This window comes from Gigantopelta aegis, chromosome 9 (assembly GCF_016097555.1).
Source record: "Gigantopelta aegis isolate Gae_Host chromosome 9, Gae_host_genome, whole genome shotgun sequence".
In the NCBI taxonomy this organism is placed as follows: domain Eukaryota; kingdom Metazoa; phylum Mollusca; class Gastropoda; order Neomphalida; family Peltospiridae; genus Gigantopelta; species Gigantopelta aegis.
This window is the reverse complement of record NC_054707.1, coordinates 29,024,046-29,040,430: the sequence shown is the minus strand read 5'-3', so window position 1 is coordinate 29,040,430 and position 16,385 is coordinate 29,024,046. Positions and strand designations below refer to the sequence as shown.

Genomic DNA, 16,385 nt, shown 5'->3' with positions numbered 1-16,385 from the left:
AAGGTCACAGTTTTTCAAATGTCATGAACAATGATAACGGATATTCAAATAGATCTTAAAGTAAACAGTCTTTTAACAGCCATTAGAACAAAACTACATTTACATACGACCAAAATGTTGTTTGAAAAGGTGTGCTGCACAACATGGGAACAAAATAACATATTAATTTATTCTGAATGTTTCGCGGTGTTAAATATTGTTCATTATCATTTTGTTGTGAATACGTTTTCTCTGTAATTGTTGTGATCAATACTTGTATATATTAGTCTTCTACATTGTGTATTAGTTTTCTATTTTTAAATTATGACTAATTGAAACAACAGTTTTTTTTATATATATATATATAATAAAGTATTCTTCAACTGGACAAACTGGCTTTTATCTCTTCTCTTCCCCCCCCCCCACCCCCCACTGTTTTACATTATTATATAAATAATATTTTCATATACTTACCTTTTGTGACACCCAATAGCCAATGTGCTGGGGTGTCGTTAAACATTCATTCATTCATTTTTCTCTTTTTGATACTACACTGAACAAGCATATACATGTATGTGTGTATATATATATATACTACTCAAAAGAATTTAAGGGTCAAAAATTTATAACCAAATAAGTTTCAGAGTGTATTAGATTGATGATATAAACTACACCAAAAATTTAATTTATTGTTCCATATTTACAAAAAAACACAAATAAACGTCACTGTATACAAGAAAGTCACATGACATGCTGTCAAAGTTGAAGGTTGTCAAACATGGATTTTACACATTAGAACATTCGTTTAATAGTGTGTAAATCCACCCCTGGCGCGAATACACTCGACACATCGTTGCCTCATGCTGTTGATCAGATGTCTGAAGAACTCTTGGGGAATGGCCTGCCACTCTGCCATAAGAAGTTGACCCAGATCATGAAGGTTGGCCGGAGGGGCATGGTTATCCCGAACACTCCTGCCTAATTCATCCCAGGCGTGCTCTATTGGGGCCAAGTCAGGCGAATATGCTGGCCAATCCATCCTGGCGATTCCTTGTTGTCTGAGAAAGTCCGTTACCACCCTGACGCGCTTGGGTCTGGCATTGTCATCCTGCAGAACTGCCCTGCCGCCAATCTGCTGAAGGCCTGGGAGAACCAACGGCCGGATAATCTCATTCAGATAGCGGATTCCATTCAGATTGCCATCCACCACATAGAGGGGGTTCCTGTGGTGGATAGAGATGCCGCCCCACACCATGACGCTGCCACCACCGAACCGGTGACGTTGTCTAAGGTTAACGTCAGCGAAGCGCTCCCCAGGACGTCTGTAGACACGAACCCGACCGTCGTTGAACTGGAGACTAAACCTGGACTCATCAGTGAACACGTTGCCACCGCAGATGAAGCGTGCACCAGTGACGTCTGGCCGTTCTGTGACGTGGTAGGAGTGGTGGTCGAACAGCCTGGCGATGGCAGCGTAGATTATTGGCTCTTAGACGATTGCATATGGTTTGATCAGACACTCGAGTTCCAGTCGCAGTCCGCAGATTGTCACGTAATCGGCGTGCAGTGGTTGTGCGTTGACGTAGAGCCATATTGGTGATGTAGCGGTCCTCTCTATTTGTAGTGCTTCGGGGTCTTCCCGAACGTGGACGATTTCAAACAGAATTCGTTGCTTGGTACCGTTGCCACAGTCGGCCAACGACACTCTGACTGACACCAAGTCTCAGAGCAACATTTCTTTGCGTATTGCCATCCTGAAGCCAAGCAATAGCCCTTCCTCGATCTTCGATAGTCAGTTGACGTCGTACCATTGTCGAATTTGGAGTGTGCACCGTACACGAACGCAAGCTCCAATTATACGGAAATTCAGCATTGGGAACATGGAATACACATGCAAAGCGTGCAAATGAAGTACTTTGTGAAAAAGCAAGTTATGGGCACTTAGCAGACCTTTCGCTTTCGCCCTAATTTACATGCAAATGTAAGCATGTTTTCGCCATTAGAACTAGTCGACAGTGTCAATGACAGTGGATTTTAATTCATTTATGGGTTGCTAAGACCCACTTTCGTCAAAATGGAACAATACCATGCGTGACATTATGGTCTAGCTAATATAATTGACATTCAGAAAATAATGTCGAAAATATCGTCTGACCCTTAAATTCTTTTGAGTAGTATATATCTCTGTGTGTGTGTGTGTGTGTGCCAGTCAACATCCAGTCAAGTAATTCCTTTCAATGAACAGTAATAATTAATCAAATTATTTGTTACAGCCACAAACCCAAGTATCATAAATATTTAGTATATATGTTACAGAAAATATGTATTATCAGGAAATATGTATAATTCCTGAAAATTTCAGAAAATATGTGTAATGTCGGATTCACTCAAGAAATATGTGTAATTCCTGAAAAATCCAGGAATTATACATATTTCCTGAAATCTGATGGTGAAAATTATACATATTTCCTGAAAGCATTCTCTTGGGCCATCAAGAGTAAACCAATAGTAATCAAAGAGCAGTATTTGATGTAAAGTAGCAATTTGTTAAAAAAAACTAGAGAGAATACTTCTTCATCTTGTGGGAGACAGCTTGTTAATTACTTCAAACCTACCGAAGGATTAGCTGTGACAAATCCTGAGATGGCTTCCTCATTAATGTTGTGCGAAAGAGATTAGGAATCAAAACACGAGTTTGACTGGTATAAATGTGCCTCTGTTTTTTTTTATTTCTTTATGAAGGTCTTTGATGTATAGTAATAATTTGTTATAAAAACAAAAGAGAATACTTTTTCATCTTGTGTGAGAAGGCTTGTTAGATTAGCTGTGACAAAACCTGAGATGGCTTCCGCATAAATGTTGTGCAAAAGAGATTAGTAATCAAAAATCAAAACACTTGAGTTTGACTGGGATAAATGTCCCTCAGTTTTAATTATACACTTACATTTATGGAGCACCAGGATACGTTTCAAAAAAGCCTTTTCAAGACTTATGAAGACAACAAGAGAGTTCTGATCCCTAAAAAAGAGTATGGCAAAATTATCAGTGAACTGCTGGAAGCCGCCAGTGTCTCCAAGAAGACTTTGCACCAATACTATCTTCTTAAGAAGTATGAAGTTCTTCAGTGCAGTGACAATGAAAGACGACATGAGCATGCAGATGAAGCTCCTCTGTACTTTGTGTCAATTGACGAGACGTATGATGTGGTTAAACGTGCCCACATTGCGGCACTGTTGGGTTCTGGTGCTCACACTGGCCTGTCATCATCTAGCCTCCCTCCTGAAATTCTCCATCGATTGCAGTCAGAGGATGATCTACTTGCAGCCATTACATTGCCAATTCCTGATGAAGATGCTGATCTTGTGACCACTGCAACTGACTCCTCTATACCTGACCCAGCAAGTCCTCTCAACTCTCCAACTACATCCAATGAAGTTACTGTGTAAGAACTTGTCTCCTCTTGCCAAGAGGCGATTCAAATACAGTTCAAGAGAGCTAATGAAGCCCAAACTATGCAAGCTGAACGCATGGTGAAAAGAAGTAAGCATATCTTTGCAACCGTACAAGTCGGCAACAATGTGACTATACCCATCCCCCATGTTGACAGAGGTAGAACTGACCCACGGAATATCATCGGCGTTGCGACTGAATGTAGTGACAATGACGTGTACAGTATTGCTATGAAAGGTGGCACTCTCAGTGGCAAGTATTTACGCAACCAAACTGATTGTGTGTGTGTGTGTGTGCTACCAAGTTGTATTCTGCAGATGACTTCAACACAGAGAAAACCATTTCTCTCCGCCAAGCTGTTCAACTTGATGAACTTTGGTGGGCAGGGTTTTACCATGTGCAACTGTGCAGGTTTCAAGCGTTTACAAACTAATCGTTGCCGGTGTTTCAAGGCCAAGATGCAGTGCTACCCTAGGTGTCACTCGACACTGCCGTGTACAAATAAACTCTCCTAAGTGCAATTCTCTCCTTCCTGAAAATGAACACTAAACAAGACACTAGACATTCCGATATGTGCTATGTTGAAATATAAATATGTGCTATCTCTCCTTCCTGAAACTGAACACTGAACAAGACACTAGACATTCCGATATGTGCTATGTTGAAATATAAATATGTGCTATCTCTCCGTTTTAAAATGATGTTTCAATAAAAATGTATTTTAATTTAGAAACATATTGCTGTTGTCATTTCATGCCAGACTACTCTTTAAATACTATTGGTTTTCTCATCAGAACGATTTCTGGTAATATGTATAATTTTCACCATTGCATTTCAGGAAATATGTATAATTCCTGGAATTTTCAGGAATTACACATATTTCCCGAGTGAATCAGACATTACACATATTTTCTGAAATTTTCAGGAATTATACATATTTCCTGATAATACATATTTCCTGTAACATATATACATATTCTGATGTGATAATCAATTATTTTCGTTTCATTCCATCAGTATGTATATGAATGCATGGTCTAGTAGTAAGGCGTAGAATTCTAGTAAGCACTTTTTCAAATGCTACGAGTTACAATTCCATCCGAAACATCAAGAAGTGTTACAAAAACATTAATGTTTTGACATAATTTTAGTTGATGGCATCCAACTATTTATTACAAGAATGCTCTATAAAAGATAATTATTGGAAATAATACAAGTAATGCTAGACTGTTCTCCCATAATGTCTTCAATATGAGTAGTGAAATAGAAAACATCAAACTACACAATCCATTCACTCAATGTACTAACATTTCTCACTCCAGTTTTTCATTCACTAGTAATGGATATGACTCTTCCCCAGTTAATAGAACTCTTTTAGTATTCCAGGGACAGGACATTGCCTAGTGATAAAGCGCCCGCTTTCATGCGCGGTTGGTCCAAGATCAATCCCAATCCGTGTTTTCCGTCTGGGTTATTTTTTGTTCCAGTCAAAGCACCACGACTGGTATACCAAAGGCTATGGTATGTGCTATCCTGTCTGTGGGATGTTGCATATAAAATATCCCTTGCTACTAATGAAAAAATGTAGCAAGTTTCCTCTCTAAGACTATATATATCAAAATTATCAAATGTTTGACATCCACTAGCCGATGATTAATAAATCAATGTGCTCAAGTGGTGTTGTTAAACAAAACAATCAAATTCTTAGTATTCCACTTAATAAAGATAAGACCCAAATGATAAAAATGAAGAAATACAGAAATAAAACTAAACAAGTTTTTTTTTTCAGTAAATGATTTGTTTGTTTTTGTTTAACGACACCACTAGAGCACATTAATCATCGGCTATTGGATGTCAAACACATGGCTGGGGCGGGACGTAGCACAGTGACTAAGCACTCGATCCCCGTCAGTGGGCCTATTGGGCAATTTTTCATTCCAGCCAGTGCACCACAACTGGTATATCAAAGGCCGTGGTATGTGCTATCCTGTTTGGATAAAAAAAATCCCTTGCTACTAATGGAAAAATGTAGCAGGTTTTCTCTCTTAAGACTATATGCCAAAATTACCATATGTTTGACATCCAAAAGGCTATGATTAATAAAATCAATGTGTTTCAGTGGTGTCATTAAACAAAACAAACTTTAACTTTGGTGCACTGGCTGGAACGAGAAATAGCCCAATAGGCCCACTGGCGGGGATCGATCCTAGACCGACATGCATATCAGGTGTGTGCTTTACCACTGGGCTCTTCAATAAATGAAGACCAAAAATGTTTTTTGCTTCATACCCAATATACCCATTACTATCAAAATTGAACTGCTACTACGTGTAGAAACCGAGAAACAACAGGTTTAAAATGATTTTAAAAAATCAATATAAATGTCTAATAATGCATCAAAGTGCACCTATGATTAAACAGTTTAACGGGATGTATTACCTCATACACTCAAAGTAGAACACAATAGTTGTAATCATGGCCCAGCCACCTGAATATTCTGTCTCGGTATAATAATACGACCACTGGAAAGAATCTCAACAACATGATTACGACTATAATTCACTGAACAATGCCCCTCTGCCTAAGCTCGTCCACCTGGGCGTGAGAATATCCCAACAAGTCGTGCAGGACGCAATCTGTGTGCTGGCCGAGGGTCGGGGGTGGGGTGGGGAACACAGTCGGACTGCCGGTGAACTTAACAGCCGGACCTGCAAAAAAAATAGAGGTATTGAAAAAGATAATCAACTCTGCAACAACAAAAATAATCACATTATTCAGCGCATGAGCACAGCCATAAGGGTCTCATACCTTTGAATTTGCGTAAAATATTTTTATATTATTGTATAAATAAATTTGTGAAATAATGATAATTAAAAAATATACTGCCTTATTTTTTTATGCATATATTCGTAATTAGCGGGGCTGTAGGAACCAAAGAAAAATAAATAATAAACAAATGGAAGTTGAATGGTGAAAGTAGTATGCAACACAGAAAATTCAAAATTTGCACAAAACTTTTTTATTGTGTTATTTAATGAAGTCTACATTTAAAATGGCGCACGATTCAAAATTTAATGTCTTAAAAATTGCTATCATCGATAAGCTACTTTATGGACTAAAAACTATTATTTTCTGCCATAGCCCATAGTCCTTTTTGTGATTCAAGCCATGTACTTCTTTACCTTTCAACAAGAGCCTCAGTGTTTTGATTTAAACAATATTTATTTCTGTTTATATTAACAGATGGGATTGGTCAATAGGCATAGCCTATATAAAGACCTTTCCCTACACTATACAACTGAAATATTAACTGGCAACAAAGAAAGTATCTCCCTTCCTCTTCTGCCTTGGTATCGACTGGGTCATGAAAGAAACAATACAAGGAGAGAACAGCGGTATCAAATGGACCTTCACGGAGATACTTGAAGATCTAGACTTTGCTGATGACATAGCTCTTCTGTCACATTGCTACAGAGACATCCAAAGAAAAGGTGAGGAACTTGCCAGAAATGCCGGATCAATTGGATTAAAGATTAACACCAACAAGACCAAGGCACTACAAAACAACCAAACAGACCCCATCACGATTGGAGGAAGAGACATTGAAGAGGTGACGGAGTTCACCTACCTTGGCGCCAAGGTGACAACAGATGGAAACTCTATATCAGAGGTCAAGGCAAGGATCAGCAAGGCATCTGGAAGACCAACAAGATCAGCAACAGAACCCAGATTCGCCTGTTCAAGAGCAACGTCCCGAGTGTGCTGCTGTATGCAGCAGAATCATGGAAGGTCACCAAAGGCATCTGTCAGATGCTGGAAGGTTTCCAGAACAAGTGCCTCAGTAGAATTCTGCACATCTACTGGCCAAACAAAATCACCAACAAGGAACTCCATGAAAGGACAGGCATGCAGCCCACCTCTCTCGAGGTTAAATGTCGCAGATGGAAATGGCTTGGACATGTCTGCAGAATGCCACTGACATCCATCCCATGAGTGGCCATGTGCTGGAACCCTGGTGGCAAGAGAATGAGGGGGAGACCTAAGGAGACCTGGAGAAGATTGGTGAAGTGAGAGATGAAGGCTCTTGGGTGGAGTTGGGGCCAGTTGACGAAGCTTGCAATGGACAGCCAACATTGGCGTTCTTTGGTATCGGCCTTATGTGTAACCGCACACGAAGAGGATTAAAGCCGCACGCCCTAGTTCCATCCAGCGAAAATAAATTATAATTTGGTTAATCTACAAACCTGTAACACACTTAGATCATGTTTTTATCAAATGGAGTGAAAAAGCAGGTTTTATATCGATAAATACCATGGGAATCCCCATGTCCCAATTGCTTGAAATAATTTTGAAAGTTAGTATTCTGATGTCACCGGTAGATGTCGCTCGAAGCACAACAATGCCTATGTCACGACAAATTTCAGAGTGAGCACAGACTTGGGGTGCGTTCCTTTCACCTCTCCTGCACATGTTCCAACTGTTCTGTCCTGGTTGTATCCCCTCTCCAGATATGGTAAGACTTAGCAAAATTATTGGTTTTAAGGGTTTGTAACGTTTTGTATTGAGATACTTACTTGTCTGAACTTTATTGTTATTGAACATGTTCACGAACTGTGAAGAAAAATCTCACAAATGAACAAGCAAACGACAACAAATTGGATGTTGATTGCACGAACCGTGTACGAGAAAACAGGCCCGTGGCATTTTATGAAATACGAAAAATGCATTTTGTGGTATTACAAACACCAGGATTACCAGGATTACCAAAAAACACTTCAGGTGAATGGAAATGTATATTGTAAATAATAAACAGTAAGTAAAGTGCAATTTTATTTGTGAAAAAATGGGTTTAATAGCGAAAAACAACGGGGTAATGGTTAACAACTAGGGCGTGTCCCTTTAAGCTAAGAGATAAGATAAGAACAAAGAAAGTACAATATATGCATTTAGTGTTCAAAAATATTAAACTATTGTATATTTAACCTGTCAAAGTATAAATATTTGTCTATAGATTAGAACAGGGAGACAAGAATAAAGGAGAAGGTGAACAGTTTTATCAGTCAAAACGTTTGCTTTTAGGAACGAAATTGTGAATTGTTTTGCAGATGAGACTAGTTTCTTGTAGTGTTAAGTTGGGATCGCCATATATTAATGTGTTGATATTTAAATTGAACTTTTTTATCCTGGATAAGTAGGTCTGGCGCTCTCTACTGTATTGAGGGCAAAATAACAGGAAATGTTCCGAGTCTTCAACATGATGACCACAGGTACAATGTGGATTATCTCCAATGAAGCTTGTAAATTTATGTCCGTTTAGATCACTTATTCCTAATTGAAGTCTGTAGTGCAGTATTTGTAGCTTTCTTTTGCCCTCATAAAAATGTGCAGGGACTGCCAAATCTTTTGCTTTTAATTTGATGTGGAATTTTTAATATTCAATGATAAATTGTTCCATAAATTAATGCTAGATGGGAAGAAAGATTCAGAATATAATTTTGAACGACATCGATATGATTGAAAGTGTTCGGTATTGTGCAGGGAATATCTGTATATTTGACCAACAGTTCCAGGTAGTTGGATGGACAAATATCTAGGAGAGAGACCGTTAAATATCCTGTACATCATACATACATTGTGTCTCCTCCTCCTCTCAGCTAGTGGTATAATTAAGTCCCGTTTCTTTGTATAGCGATTGGTGAGATGTCCCACGATCCCACAGATAGTGCATAAAGCATCAAGCTGGATATTTTCTAACTGCTCTGATAGATAAAGGGTACAGTTATCCCAAATTATGTCAGCATAATCAAAGACTGGAAGAATAAATAATGAACAATATATTTTTTCTACCAACTTTCTAGAGAGAGCAAAAATTTGTAATTTTGCTTGTTTTTTCTATAATGTTCTGGATATGAAGATACCATTTGCCACTGTTTTGAAATGTTAATCCTAAATGTTTGTGATGGTCAGTTTCTTTCACAGTAACGTTATCTAGGTACAATTTAGGTTTTATAAATGGCATATTTTTTCTAGTAAATGTCATAGCTTTGTTTTATAGGGGACTGAATTTGACGAGCCAACGTTTTGCCCAGTCATTTATATGTTCTAAGGCTGAATTCATAATCTTACTACATTCTTCAGGATTTTATACAGTAATGTACAGTGAAGTATCATAGGCAAATAATTTATATATTAGAATTTATCCCTTTGACAATATCATTAATATATATTAAAAATAAAAGAGGTTCTAAGACAGAGCCTTGGAGTATGCCCGCGGGGACATGTTTATCCAATGAAGAGTAACCTTTTAAAACTACACGTTGCTTGCGGTCTGTTAAGTAGTGTTTAACCCAGTCCAATAAATTATTTGTGATACCTACGGACATTAATTTGTAAACTAGACCTTTTTGCCAAACCCTGTCAAATATCACAAAATACTGCTCGCTCTTCTTGCCAAACCCTGTCAAATATCACAAAATACTGCTCGCTCTTCTTGCCAAACCCTGTCAAATATCACAAAATACTGCTCGCTCTTCTTGCCAAACCCTGTCAAATATCACAAAATACTGCTCGCTCTTCTTGAAGGGGGTGGGACGTAGCCCAGTGGTACAGTGCTCGCTCGATGCGCGGTCGGTCTAGGATCAATCCCCATCGGTGGGCCCATTGGGCTATTTCTCGTTCCAGCCAGTGCACCACTGTCTGTGGGATGGTGCATATAAAAGATCCCTTGCTGCTAATCGAAAAGAGTAGCCCATGAAGTGGCGACAGCAGGTTTCCTCTCTCAATATCTATGTGGTCCTTAAGCATATGTCTGACGCCATATAACCGTAAATAAAATGTGTTGAGTGCATCATTAAATAAAACATTTCTTTCTTTCTTTTTTTTTCTTTACCTTGATCTATAGCTTGACATATATAGTTGTAAAAATCAATTAGTTGGTTTACTGTAGAAACACCAGGGATAAAGCCGGACTGTAATTACATTATTAGCAGTAAAAAAATTAAACACGTGTTTAAAGACACATTTTTCAATACCTTCAATATGATACTTAATAGTGATATTGGTCTATAATTGTTTATATCACGAATACTACCCTTTTTATGGATTGGTGTAACACTAGCTTTTTTCCAAAGGGTTGCGAAATACAAGGTTGATAATGATAAATTGAAAAGAAGAGTTAAAGGCCGGCAAAGTTCTTTAGAAAATATTTTAAGCAGTTTTTTACTAAGATCAGGGCCATTTTATTTTGAAGTGTCAAGGGAATTTAAAATGTCTTCGATAGGCAAATTATTTGTTTCAATTTCTAAGTCTTGAATCTTTTAGCATTCATTTAGCGTCGCCTGCTCTACAAAGAAATTTTTAAAAGCATTTACTCATTTATGGATACATTATTAATTAGTAGACTTGGTACCACTCAACTGGCAGAACCCCGTTGCTTTATATAAGAAGATACTAATTTCAACCATTGCTTATCGTTAACATTGCCTTCATTAATATTTGCATCTAAATTTTTTTATAGTAGTCAGATTTTGCTTTCCTAATTTCTGTGATAACCAAATTACACTGGGTTCTAAACTGTGTCCAATTATTGGGTAAATTGCTAAGTTTTGCTTTTCTTTGTAATTTGCGTCTCTTACTGATTTGTTTTCTTATATTTCATAAAAAACTTATCTTTCGGACGAATTAAAATGTTTTTGCTGCATTTAAAGGCGCTCAATCACAGATTTAGTGGGCTTTATTTCTCTAAATATGGATTATAAATGACAATTGCATTAATTTGGAATACCACACCTTGCCATTGTATCACCCAAAACATTTTAATTGAACCATGATTGAGGGAATCCCATGACAACCTGTCAGCAGCTTCATTTTAAAAAATTGGAACTCTTTTATTAGGAGTCTGAAACGTACGACAAAACCAAGTATTGATGAGGCTATATATACGACAGCCGTATTGTATATACAGTGTATGGCCACCGTAGAGACTTTAAAATAATTTAAAATATATTATTTCTTGACACCCCTCCACATAAAAATAACAACAAAAAAACACCCCCAAAAAACAAACAAACAAACCGGCAGATACGCTGAAATAAAATAATAGTTGGAACATAAACTCACAATTTTTGTTTATTATTATTATTTGTTTTATTTATTTGGTTTATTTTTTATTTTTTATTGTTTTTATTATTAGTTTTATTTTTTATTGTTTTTATTATTAGTTTTTTTATAGTTTTTTTTGTGGTTTTTTGTTTAGTTTTTTACATGGAGCTATCGTACACAAGGACCATTGCAGGCGTGTGTGCAGAAAGGGGTTCTAGACAGGTGAGTAACGTTTACAGGGGTGATACGCTCCGTCGGACAATTATCAGGAAAAACCCAGAAAACTAAATTTGCTTTAGCAGGGGATTCAGCAAACAATTATTATTATTATTTATTTTTATTTTATTTATTTTGGGGGGGATGAGGGGGGGGGGAGCGAGGGTTATTTTGTTGTTTAATTTGTTTGTTGTTGGTTTTTTGTTTGTTTGTTTGGGGGTTTTTGGTGGGGGGGGGGATACGGAGCTCCGTACACAGATTTTAGCATGGGGAGGGGGTCTACAAGGAGGCGAGCGAAGTTTACGGTGAGGGGTCGAGACATGTTCCCCGAAAAATGGACATGTCATCAGTCGTCACACTGTATGTCGTCTACGACAGCATGGTATCAGGGCTTATCAACCATTCAGAGGGATGACATGACGAGGCAACATCGACTTCGACGTTTACGTTGGGCACGTCAGTTTCAACGTTGGCAACATCGGAACTGGCAACGTGTACTCTTTTCTGATGAGAGCAGGTTCCAGTTATTCAGAACTGATGGCAGGACTCGGATATACCGACGTGCAGGAGAGAGAACAGCTCCGTGCTGTGTTCAGGAGACTGAACCGTTTGGTGGTGGATCTGTGATGGTTTTGGGAGGTATCTGTGGCCAACAGCAGACAGACCTTATTGTCATCGACGGAAATCTGTCGGACGTCGGGTCCATGCTTGCATACTTGCACATGGTGGACATACACGCTATTGAAACATGTTCTTTGTGGTCAAATTTATTCACCTTTGTTATGAGTGGTCCTTTATGAAATCGCACATTTCACCCCTATAGTTGTGTTGTGAACTGTGATATTATCATTTTATGGGTTTTATTGAGTATACTCATGTTTATTTATCGCCAAATTATTATACTTTCAAAATATAACATTTGCATCAACTTGTGTTTTGTGTTGTTTTTAATACTTTGAAAAAATAATTGGTATACTTTCTTTTGATCGTCAGTTTATATATATATATATATATATATATATATATATATATATATATATATATTATCTGCAGGTATTTAAAAATATTATAGAGAGGTTTCTCAACTGTACCGTTACTATGCGGATAGTGATTGGTCACCATTTCGAGTGTAGTTGGTGACGCACTAGCAATTTGCTTCCAGTTGTTTACGATTAAACGAGAGAGAGAGAGAGAGAGAGAGAGAGAGAGAGAGAGAGAGAGAGAGAGAGAGAGAGAGAGAGAGAGAGAGAGAGAGAGAGAGAGAGAGAGCGAGAGAGAGTAAAACAAAGCAGGCAGATATTAGGGGTTTCCATGGTAAGATAGATGCCAGACTGGTTTGGAATATTTATCTTTTCAGCGATTCTAACATGCAGCTACTTTCAAATATAATTTATTTACCTAGTGTAGACAGACACACACATATACATATATACATAGAGATGACAATATTAAACAAAAGAGAAATATGGTTAGTAGGTAACGAAGTAGGTACTAGCAGATAGATCACTAACTAGATAAACAAATGAACCTCCACCACTCACCCCCCTCACCCCTCAGTGTTTTGCACTCCTCAAACCGAATTGGTAGTGATAGGTGTTCAGGCGTGGTAGTGATGGGTGTTCAGGGGTGGTAGTGATGGGTGTTCAGGGGTGGTAATGATCAGCATACAAGGGTGGTAGTGATGGGCGTTCAGGGATGGTAGTGATGGGTGTTCAGGGGTGGTAGTGATGGTCGTTCAGGGATTATAGTGATGGGTGTTCAGGGGTGGTAGTGATAGGTGTTCAGGGGTGGTAGTGATCGGCATTCAGTGGTGGTAGTGATCGGCATTCAGGGGTGGTAGTGATGGGCGTTCAGGAGTGGTAGTGATCAGTGTTCATGGGTGGGAGTGATGGGGTGTCCAGGAGTGGTAGTGATTGGCATTTAGGGGTGGTAGTGATCGGCATTCAGGGAAGGTAGTGATGGGTGTTCAGGGGTGGTAGTGATGGGCGTTCAGGGATGGTAGTGATGGGAGTTCAGGGGTGGTAGTGATCGGTGTGGTAGTGATGGGTGTTTAGGGGTGGTAGTGATGGGAGTTCAGGGGTGGTAGTGATGGGTGTCCAGGGGTGGTAGTGATGGGTGTTCAGGGGTGGTAGTGATCAGCATTCAGGGCATTAAGGGGTGGTAGTGATGGGTGTTCAGGGGTGGTAGTGATCAGCATTCAGGTTGTTCAGGGGTGGTAGTGATCGGCATTCAGGGTGTTCAGGAGGGGTAGTGATGGGTGTTCAGGGGTGGTAGTGATGGGTGTTCATGGGTGGTAGTGATGGGTGTCCAGGGGTGGTAGTGATTGGCATTTAGAGGTGGTAGTGATGGGCATTCAGGGGTGGTAGTGATGGGCATTCAGGGGTGGTAGTGATGGGTGTTCAGGGGTGGTAGTGATGGGCGTTCAGGGATGGTAATGATGGGAGTTCAGGGGTGGTAGTGTTCGGCGTGGTAGTGATGGGAGTTCAGGGGTGGTAGTGATGGGTGTCCAGGGGTGGTAGTGGTGTTCAGGGGTGGTAGTGATGGGTGTTCAGGGGTGGTTGTGATTGGCGCTCAGGGGTGGTAGTGATGGGTGTTCAGGGGTGGAAGTGATGGGTGTTCAGGTGTGGTAGTGATGGGCATCCATGGGTGGTAGTGATCGGCTTTCAGTGGTGGTAGTTATCGGCATCCAGGGTGTTTAGCGGTGGTAGTGATTGGTGTTTAGCAGGCATCGAAATAAGCATTGTGACTGGTAACCCATTTACAGGTTACCACAAAATATAGCCTGGTAACCTATAGGTTACCACAACTATAGGCTACGAAAGTTAGAATTGAATTCCTGTTACTATTGCTTTTAACGCCCTTACATGTGTGCCAGATGATTATTGTAGAATACATGAATTTATGATTCATTCTGTACCTTATCACTGTTCTTAATGTATTACATGTAATTCTTTACAAGTAGGTGACTCATATTTAATAACTGAACAACTGACTAAATAAATTGATGAAAAAAAAAAAAATCTGTTTTTTATTTTCTCTTATTTTATCATACAACAATGAAAGATAATCGGTGCACGTGAACATCGGTACGAGAAACGAAATCCAGAAGTAAATTTATCTAATGGGCACTGCTTAAACGCAGATTGCCAAAATTGCTTGCAATTGCACAAGTGCACACGAACATCCAGGGTTGAAATCATGAAAACCATGGTCGCCAGCAGGGCCAGTTGAAGAAAAATCTTACCAGCCCTTCTCAACTTCAACTAGCCCTCTAATTTTGTATTTCCCTCTAACTTAACTGCACAATGAAAATCAAAACCAGAATCTTCTTTGTTGAATAATAACCATGTAAATATAATAACCATAGTTAGTTTGCGTCACATGGAAAACGATGAATTGGCATATACATATAACTTCATAATGAATAAAGTTAAAATTCATATTAAAAAGAAAAATGTAAAGAAAAATGCTAGAACAACCAATTTTATACACCTCGACTTGCATTGTCTCTGAAGTAATCAATGATATGCAGTACAAAGAGACTAAAGCCTTAAAAGGCAGAACTGCATGTTTTAGTAAATTAGTATGGGAGTGGCAGTCCACTTTATGGCGATGCTAGAGGGATGAACTCTCCTGTAAACAAAGCACTAGATAACAATTTGTGGAATCATCCACTATTTTGCCAAATACCCATTCGACTCTGCATTGTGCAGAGATCTGGTCCTGATCTCGTATTACGGTTTTATCGCTCAGATTATCGCCTTAAAACCTGTATCAGAAAAGATTTAATTTATGCAGTTTTATAAATATATATATTTTTAATTTACACTAAACTTTAAAAAAAGTTATTTCAGATGATATGGTTTAATTTAATAAATTAATATTTTTTATATGAATTTTATATTCACATGCCAATTAATTGACTTTCGGACTAATCCCTGTAGTAATGGAAAATTTCATTGTTAGTGCAAGTTAAAACTACAAGATAAATTTAGATTTTTCAGAATAAAATACTAGTAAGCTAATTAAATAGGATTAATTTGTACCATAACATTTAATAATGTCAAAAAGTGGGTCTACTAGATAATTATGGCGTATCCAGTCAATTTCAATAAGTAGCTGACTTTAAAAAAGCCATTAAAGTGTCTGCAATACGTTTTGAGCTATATTTGTTTACAGCCCCAGACCAAAATTGTAGAAGCTGAAACTTAGTCTGGTCAGTCCGACGCTGTCAAAATATAGAACATGTTCTATAATATTGTCTCCTGCCAGATCTGTAGTTCGTGCCAGCAGAGACGTGGTGTGTTTTGTCACATTAGTCATGAGATTCCGTTTCAGTGTGTTTCTTTTTTAACTGGTACCATACTCGCCAGACTAAAATCGATAGTCGCCTAACGGACTACCTTTGTAAAATTCTTAGTCGCCTTTAGCCAATAAAGGTCACCCCCGCTAATTTTCAACCCTGAACATCGGTGCAATTTCTTATGAGAAAACAAAATGCGGAAGTAAATTCATCTAGTCGATGCTGCTAAAATGCGAATTAACTATAATTACTTGCAATTGTACAAGTGCGAGCAAACACTGATGCAATTCCTTACAAGAAAATGAAACGTGGGAGTCCAGAATGCATTACCTGGTTT

At 38.5% G+C, this 16,385-nt stretch overlaps 1 protein-coding gene across 4 annotated transcripts in view; it reads right to left on the bottom strand.

The window, feature by feature from the left end:
• Window positions 1–5,777: 5,777 nt before the first annotated feature.
• Window positions 5,778–16,385, bottom strand: part of LOC121381171 (succinate--hydroxymethylglutarate CoA-transferase-like) — a 59,253-nt gene continuing 48,645 nt past the window's right edge. For all 4 annotated transcript variants that reach the window (XM_041510344.1, XM_041510343.1, XM_041510347.1 and 1 more), the window contains one exon: window positions 5,778–6,137. In XM_041510344.1, the coding sequence (XP_041366278.1) occupies window positions 5,989–6,137 (149 nt within the window). In that variant the 3' untranslated portion in view covers window positions 5,778–5,988. The remainder of the gene's footprint in view (window positions 6,138–16,385) is intronic.